Consider the following 8,369-nt stretch of genomic DNA (forward strand, 5'->3'; position numbering starts at 1 on the left):
TCGAAATAGCGAAAGAATTTTCTTAAAGAGCCTCAGGAGAATTAAATATTTTTATGGAAGAAATTTCTCAATAGTTAAATGTCAGTATTATTTTTTTTTTAACAAAGCAAAAAGCATAGACACTTTTTCAAATTTATCGCATTTGTCGATAAAACAGTTTTACGTTCTCACTTTGTGGTAAAGCAGTTTATCGACGGAATCAATGATTGCATGAACATTTTCGATCGAAAATCTTTATCGTCTCGAAATCAAATTCGCTGCGGATCCATGATTAGGCCCCTTAACTTTATGCCAACCATTTCCGACACGGGATGGCGGTGCGAATGGTTTTATTTTTTTTTTTTTTAAATATCCCTCCAAAAAATCGAAATTAAAAGATTTTATCCCTTTTCTAAAGTCTTTGGCATATGCAGGATATTTTTCCATTTCAGAAATTAAAATTTCAAACTGTTTCCGATTTGGAATTTTCATTTTCACTTCAAATATTACTTAAAACAACCGCGTCGTTTCTATGTCGCTCTCAATTATAGCAACGACAAAAAACGACTGTTTCTATGTCGTTTTTATACTCGCTTCAAATTGGGGAATCTCAATTTATTTTCGATAAATGTCGATAACGCCAACAGAAATGCCAAATAAGCGTTCTTATGTCGTTTTAAAACGATAACGACAACGGGAATATGGCCGATTATTACATTGTACATGCTTGGGTACAGATCCAAATGGACACTTCTTAAAATGTTTCAGCTATTATTTTTTAAGAGAATTAATTACATCTTTTTAATAAACGCCTTATACATAAATTAAAAAAAAGCTGTTACATATGGTTGGGATTTAATGGGTTAATGTATTTGAATTCCAAACTGATTTTGATATTTATGTATACTATTATAAAGGATGCTAATAATAGTTAACGGGAATTTTCGAAGATTACTCCATTGTCTGTGATTGATATCCACTAGGAATGTATAAAGTATACCTTGATATACCGTTGCCAAACGGCTATTGTCACTACAGGATTGTAAAAATAAAAATATTCGTTGCACCCGCTGTTTATAACGAAAACATACATAAAATTAAAAGTACTGAAGCACAATTTTAGATCAATTGACATAGATTTGTATATCCTCGTTGTAAAGCATTTACATAGTTCGAAAACTATGACAAATTGCATATATGATTATATTATATATACCCACATTTTCCACCTTTTTATAGCCTCTTTAAATATTAGTTGATTCTTCATATCTCTTAATTCAATACGCTTTTCACAAAACACAAAGAAATAACTGCCTAAATAATGTCAAAGCATGATCTAGCTTTAAGTGGCATCCACAAGATCTTATTTAGTCAAAAGCACAATAAGAAATTCTTACATATCATGGAATATTTTATTCTAACAATTAAATAATCTTACTTTATCTGACCTAGTTCCATTCTACTGGGAAATCCCTTGTCCGTCACGTAATTTTTTAATCTCTTTTGTTGCCCAATTACATAATGATTTTGTACGTGTTGCCTTCGATCTTTTACCGTCGGCTAAGAACTGAGTTATCGTGACATCTTCTAACATTGGATAGAGCCTTGGGCCAAACGCAGTGCATAAATCTCCAATAAATCCAGCTGCGCTTGCTATCATTGAGTCTGAGTTATCTCCGTCAACAGCTATGCGTTTTATAAATGCAATTATATTAACTAAATGAGACTCTAAGTGGAATACATCAGGGTGTGGTTGCTGCTCTACTCCTTTTAGTCCTTGAATAATTCCTGTGTAGGCTTCCAATACACTTTCTCGCAATTCATTTAAATATTCTATCATGTCATAGCTATTTGAATCTACCTAAAATTTAGAATAAACATGTCAAATATATTTGATATTATATACAATTAAATTGAATTTACCTGAAGTTGTGAGGCTGCATTGAGCATATCTAATACAACACTTAAATATTTCACGAATTCGCTGCCAATACTTAAAGCCATATCCCCAAATGCTGATAAAATTTGCGGCTTAACACTACGATGAAGTGTTGGCTCCGATAAGTTTGCAAGAAGCAAAGCCATTATTTCATCACAGTATGGAATAATAAGTTGCTTTAGAGCCCGACATATATCTCCAGTTAAACCAACGGCAGCACAACACACTTGATATTCTTGGTGAGCTTTTAGACCCATAAATAAAAATGGTTTAAACGCATCCATATACTTGACAAACTTGTAACCAAGTAATTCTACCAGAGTTGAAACAGCTAGGAATGCGTCTTCCTGAACGCCTCCTGTTTTGCCAGAACTGGAGTTAAACATTGTCAAAAGTGCAGTCATTATAGCATCAGATATTTGAGGGGCATCTTCTTCACGTACTTTTCGAAGAACACTTTGTAATGTAGCACAAAGTAAAGATTGTAAATCATTAAACTGGTGGCGATCGTTGTGACTAGCAATATGTGATTCCATTTGTAAAACTTGATTCAATCGTTCTAAAATAACAATAGTTGTTCTCTGAACAACTAGGTAGCAATCAAGGGGGGAATTTTTAATCATATCCATTAGTGCTTCATAAGCAGCAGCTCTCAGATTCGCCTGCGTACCATCTTGCCTATCTGTTGCCTCGAGCAATTGAGTAATAATATACTCAAAAAATGGTGATAGACAATAGGTTTCTGGAGTTTCACCTTCATTAATTTCAGCTGCGTCATAAGCGGCATCTGATAAACCTATAAAAGCCCAACAGACGTTAGCAGCGACACGTGGTTCGGCTTTCAAGCCTTTAATAAAACATTCGAGAAGAGTATTCAAATATGTTTTGTTAATAGCCGCCTCTGGAACAATCTGAAAAAGTATACATTAAGAAATGTTTAACATAATTTAATGAGTTATATGTTCACTAACCCTTTATTGCTTAAATTATTGAAATTGACGCGAAAAGCCGATATATTTTTAAACATTTAAGCAGTAAAATGATTGAATTGCATTTAAATTTTAATTGCATAAAAACTAATTACCTAGAATATGCTGAAATAAAAAAACATACACCTACATACTCAAATATGTGTATCTTTCATTCACATATTTTTATAACGGCAACGAAAAGCTTTCTATTCTAGGATTAATTGTACACCAGAAAATCTCCGAAAAATTAAATATAAAATAAAATACTTTCCCTTAAACAGAAAATTATCGGCAGATCTACTCTAAAATATAAAATTACAACCATACATTTTAATACCTAAAATTAAATTAGAATTATAGAGCTAATCTACGAACTTAAAAACTTACGTCACATATACGTCCAAAAGTCCAGGCGGTTGTGTCTCGAACTATCACACTTTCATCGTACATTAAATGTATAAGTGTAGGCATTGCTTGTTCTACCAAAGGTTTCAGTGTATTAGTTTCCAAGCCACTCAAGATAGATCCGAAAGTCATAACAGCTGCATCCCGGAAACGCCAATTAGGTGACTCTATGTTGTCTTTGATGAATGGAAAAACATACGGAACAATCTCATCTTCACAACAAGTTGCTAAGAGCATCAAGCAAACAGATGCAGCTTTAGCTGGACTCCAATTATCTTCATCATCACATTCATCTTGTTTTGTTAATTTTTCAACTAAGACAGGTGTTAAATATTGCAAAGCACCTCTAGCGTAATGTTTAGATACTCGAATAGGTGCACGACCTGCATCGTTCGCCTCTTGAGTTTCTATTGCTAAATCGATTTCTTCATCGCAGACATTGGACCAAAATTCAATACCTTGTAGAGCAACTTGGTCATTTTCAGATTTCATTGCTTCTAAAGTTATGGGGAACAAAGCTTGGGCCATATAAGGCTCCATATATTGATAGTAAAGAGTTAGAATTTTAACAAGACATTGTAGAGCGGCAACGCAAACCTGGGAGTCTTGAGATTGCGTTGCTTCGCAAACTACTTCCATAATAAAATTTCTTTCCAAATCTTTTTCAAAATTGGCTTTGGTAAATTCTAATGAATTATGTAGAGCGGTTGTTGCCGCGAGTCGTACATGATTACTGGGCTCCTGTTTTCTCATTCCATGAATAATAGCAGTTAATATTTGATTCGACTGATGTTCTAAAACACCATAACGGATATCTTGACATATGTATCCAATAGCTTCAAGAGCAGCTTCCCGGTTTATTTCACTGGAATCATCAGCAACAACTTTATTGACTAACGCTTGAATTAGAACTGGCCATCCTTTTAACGGTAATTCCGTTACAGCAACGTAAGCAACACATTGCGCAGCGCTAGAAGGTCGAGTATTTTCCGTTCCTAAAGCAGCGAGTATCTAGAAATACAAATAGTATGATTTATTTATGTATAAAATAAAAATATGTAGAAAAATAAATACATTTTTTTTTATGTACTCGCGCGTATCCTCTGGAAACTGATGCCATCTTTGCTGATATTGTTGATTAACAGTTTCATCTTTACTTGTTAAATGATTCTTAAGTTGTAATCCTGCAGCCATACGTGCTACTGGGCTGTTGCTAATAGTAACCAATATATCAGACAATGCTTTTAAAAATTCGGGTAAATTTTCTTCCGCTGCTTGCTCCAAGAAATTTTTTGCTGATAGGAGCTCATTTTTGTCTTAGAATTAAAAATGAAAAAAAAAAAATAAAATAAAATAAAAATAATTCGTTATTTCCTTATTAATATATAAATATAATGAGATAGTCGAAATTATTTGCACTTCAAACGTTTTTACAAATTCCACAGAAAAGGTTTTTTCTTGTTGTTATTGCAATGTAACATAGTGCTATGACAACATTTTGGGTCCGTGTCTCAATAAAACCAGTGGGAAACCATTATTAGTTGCATGATGGACGAGACAAGACCAGCAATAATAGTAAAAGTAACGTAAAAATTTTAGCGATATGATAGGTTAAGACGCAATTACGGTGACCATATCTTCGCTGCACCGCATATCTTCCATTTTTTAAGTGTTTTAGTATAAAAAACATTAAGCAAAATATATTATTTTTTTTTTTGATCACCGCATCACCAGAGGGTATTTATGTACTATTATACACCGCTTTTTTATTTTAATATCAATAGTAATGTCAGCAGTAAGTCAATTATTAGATTATTGCTTGTTTGCAAGCGTTGGTGTTAGATAAAATTAAAAAACTAACAACGGTCGCCAAATCACGACCGAGCGGTAATATGTCTCTCTCTATCATCTTACGGTTTACAATTAGATCAATTGCACAGAATTAAAACCACTAAAATGCTTTAGCACTACGGATTATGTTTGCGGATATGTGAATGAAGTGCAGCCAGAAATTTGTAATGACTGTTACGTCAGGGGGATTCACAATTATCGGCTATAGTCCACATTGAAGTCTTATCAATGCGGTTGTGACTGTCGTTTGTTTAGTTTGTTTATGTCACTATAATGTTAAATTTTGGACTTAAACATTGGACTGCTGGAGTATAATTTCAGGTCTACTTGTAGGTGCAACTACTGTTTAAAGTATTTGGCAGTGTTATTTAAATTTGTGCAAGAAATCGTGAAACGATACATCGTGAAAGAGATGGAAAACTATGTAATTCTTTGAAATTATTAAAAAATATATAGCAAAAAGTATGAAGGGTAGGACATACATAATTACAAATATACATACGCATTCATAAAGTTTTAATAACCAATTTCCTCGAAACCGCGAATATTAATAATTTACGTCAAAATTGGCGAGTTGCGAAAATGTAAAGACAATTGCTTACTAAATTATGTTTGAAATGGGGATTTTAGAGACAAAAACATAAACACACTAACAAAAGTTACACCCACATAGCAAAATTAACGAATCATATACTTATTTTTATCAGACTGGGAAACATGCTGCCTAGTTGAGCTCCTGAGGCCGTTGAGGCCCTAAGTTGGCCACTCCCTAGGGGTAAGGTTGAGGCTATAGCCACAGTTGTGCGCTGACAGCATAGGGCCAGATAACTTGTGGTCCACTCCCTGGGGCAGAATAGGTCTTAAGATGATCCATTGTATATGTAAATGGCAACTAATCGAAATGGCTTTCCATGTTTTGTCATTATTTCAAGAATATTTATTAAATTTAAACAATACAACGTAACACAGTGAGCAATGCTACGTAAAATTTAAACCTAGGGTTGTTCTATGCATTTCCTAATATATTGACATTAATAGCTTTTCTATTTTACATAACCATCTATGCAAAGGTTAAGAAGTGAGTCCTTACATGCCGACCTTTTTTTACATACCTGGCGATACTGTTTTTTCTAGAACTCTGGTCAAATGAAGAGTAACTTGGGCATTCATTTTGAACTGCTGCTTAAAATTTCCTTTCCTCTCGATCTGAAAAATATATATTTATTAACTATATTTGTTTGTTAGATTTAAATTACATAGATGTATTAAAATCTTATTGTGATAATAAATGCATTTTTTTGAATTCGATCTGTAGATTACTACACAAAGGTGATGTTTTGCCATGTCATATCCTGTAAATGCCATTTTTATTTTTTAATAGGGCGATCGAAGCCACTAATTACTATGTGGTTCAAAGTATATTTATTTCTGAGCAAACTGTGTAATGATTTTCAAATACGTCTCGTTTCTAAATGATTCCTGATCAAAGCACCAATATACTAATAAGGTATTTAAACCTTAAAAGCTGCAGTAAAACAGAGTTATGAACATAAGTTATGTGTGGTATTTGGTTCTGAATCGATGTTCTAAGTATGAGTTTAAAACAAATATAATTAAAAATTTAAATATTTGCGATAAAATACGTAAATTTGTAAGATCACGTCAGAGAGTTAGAAAGTAGATAAAGTAAGAACTGGACTAACAGCGGCACTCATTACGTGCCCTTAAGAACTGTAACTGAGAGTTACATGGAAAATAAGTCCAAAAATTGTTCCATCTCCCACGTGAGAGCGCTTGGAAGCACACGAGAAGGAAGAATGGACGGCAACACCAGTTGTACTTGAAAAGAAAATTAGTGAAGTGCTTTTGAAACTTCACAACCGTTTTTCTCAAAACAATTTTTAAAGTCGCTGAGCACGATTTCTCATAAATGTCTCAATAGATCGGTCTTAAAAACAAAATCTTCTTAGATATATTCCTCAGGTATTGAACGAAGCAATAATATTTTAATAAATAACTACTTTTTAACGAAGAGTATGTATCTGAGGATATAGGTAATCGCATCGGAAAAGCGAAACAAACATTTGGAAAGTTTAAAAATATATGGAAATTTCACCTTTTTATCCATTCGAACAAAAATTCGTTTGTTTCACTCTAACATAAAATCTGTTTGGTTGTATGGCTGTGAAACTTGGAATGTCACAGCCAAGGATTCGCTATGACTACAATCCTTCCTTCCTCAGTACAATCCTTCAACTGTTGTCTACGTAGAATACTACGCATTTACTGGCTGAATATAATCTTCAGTCAATCACTATGTACATCCATGCAACAATATCCACAGCGCTTTGAAGTTCTTAAGCGTAAGTTGAGGTGGATTGGACACTGCTTACGCATACCTGCAAGGCGCGTTGGTAGACATGCTCATACATGGAGAAAGTAATTGGACGCTGACCTCAGACCAAGATGAGAATGTTGGAGCGAAATAAAGCGTATGGCATGTGACAGAAAGGGATATATGTTCCATATATTTACAGTTTAACTTGTCTATTGGATTTGCACTATTATCGGCTACAAAAATTTTAAGAGATATGACTTCAAAACTAATTATTGATACAATCAATACAATGGATGTAAGCCCAATACACTTTACATACTCGTTTATACCAAGAAACGTTTACATTATTAATTGACTTTCTCAAAAATTTATATTTGTTACCAGCACTACAAGTTTATATTCAATTATACTTGATTAAAATTTATGGTTTCACTGAAGAATTTACTTACCTACTCGTTGTTATCGTTGAGAATATATTAGTTAATTCTTTTGGTTATCTACCGTGGCTATATAATATACAGATGCAGATTCTAAACAACTGACTATATTATATACTTCGCAAATTTATGACAAAGCTTGCAACTCCAAATAGACACCGACTCGCGCAAAAACACACGGAATGTTGAAAACTATAGTGATGCCACTCATCGATCAAATTACTTCATAAAAGCCTTACAGTGAAATAGACTTACGATTTCCGTAAAAGCAAATAAAAAATTTATTAATATGGCTGGAAACAAAAACATATCACGTCTGAACTCCATAAACTTTTCAAACGCTGCAAGACACAATAATTTATGCCGGAATTAAATGTGCCGAATTCTGTATGCAGAAAAAAATATACTGATTTGACAGTTTAAATTCTACACCTCAATGCAGATCTACA

At 33.4% G+C, this 8,369-nt stretch overlaps 1 protein-coding gene across 1 annotated transcript; it reads right to left on the minus strand.

Moving 5' to 3' along the window:
• Positions 1-1,314: 1,314 nt before the first annotated feature.
• LOC105219450 (importin subunit beta) lies at positions 1,315-8,151 on the minus strand. Its single transcript, XM_011195583.3, has 6 exons — positions 7,933-8,151; positions 6,258-6,351; positions 4,369-4,610; positions 3,277-4,305; positions 1,903-2,829; positions 1,315-1,840 (listed from the first exon to the last, which is right to left on the minus strand). Exons 2-6 carry the CDS (start codon positions 6,313-6,315, stop codon positions 1,439-1,441), a joined length of 2,658 nt encoding a protein of 885 aa, XP_011193885.1. The 5' UTR covers positions 6,316-6,351; positions 7,933-8,151; the 3' UTR covers positions 1,315-1,438.
• Positions 8,152-8,369: the final 218 nt, after the last annotated feature.

This window comes from Zeugodacus cucurbitae, chromosome 3, assembly GCF_028554725.1.
Source record: "Zeugodacus cucurbitae isolate PBARC_wt_2022May chromosome 3, idZeuCucr1.2, whole genome shotgun sequence".
NCBI lineage: Eukaryota > Metazoa > Arthropoda > Insecta > Diptera > Tephritidae > Zeugodacus > Zeugodacus cucurbitae.

Bases quoted from the DNA above. Each gene is read 5' to 3' on its own strand.
- LOC105219450 (XM_011195583.3), bottom strand. From the start codon at position 6,315: ATGAATGCCCAAGTTACTCTTCATTTGACCAGAGTTCTAGAAAAAACA. The intron at 4,306-4,368 runs GTATTTATTTTT...TTGTATTTCTAG, and splicing joins GCGAGTACATAAAAAAAAAT to ATACTCGCTGCTTTAGGAAC. The intron at 1,841-1,902 runs GTAAATTCAATT...TCTAAATTTTAG, and splicing joins ATGCAGCCTCACAACTTCAG to GTAGATTCAAATAGCTATGA.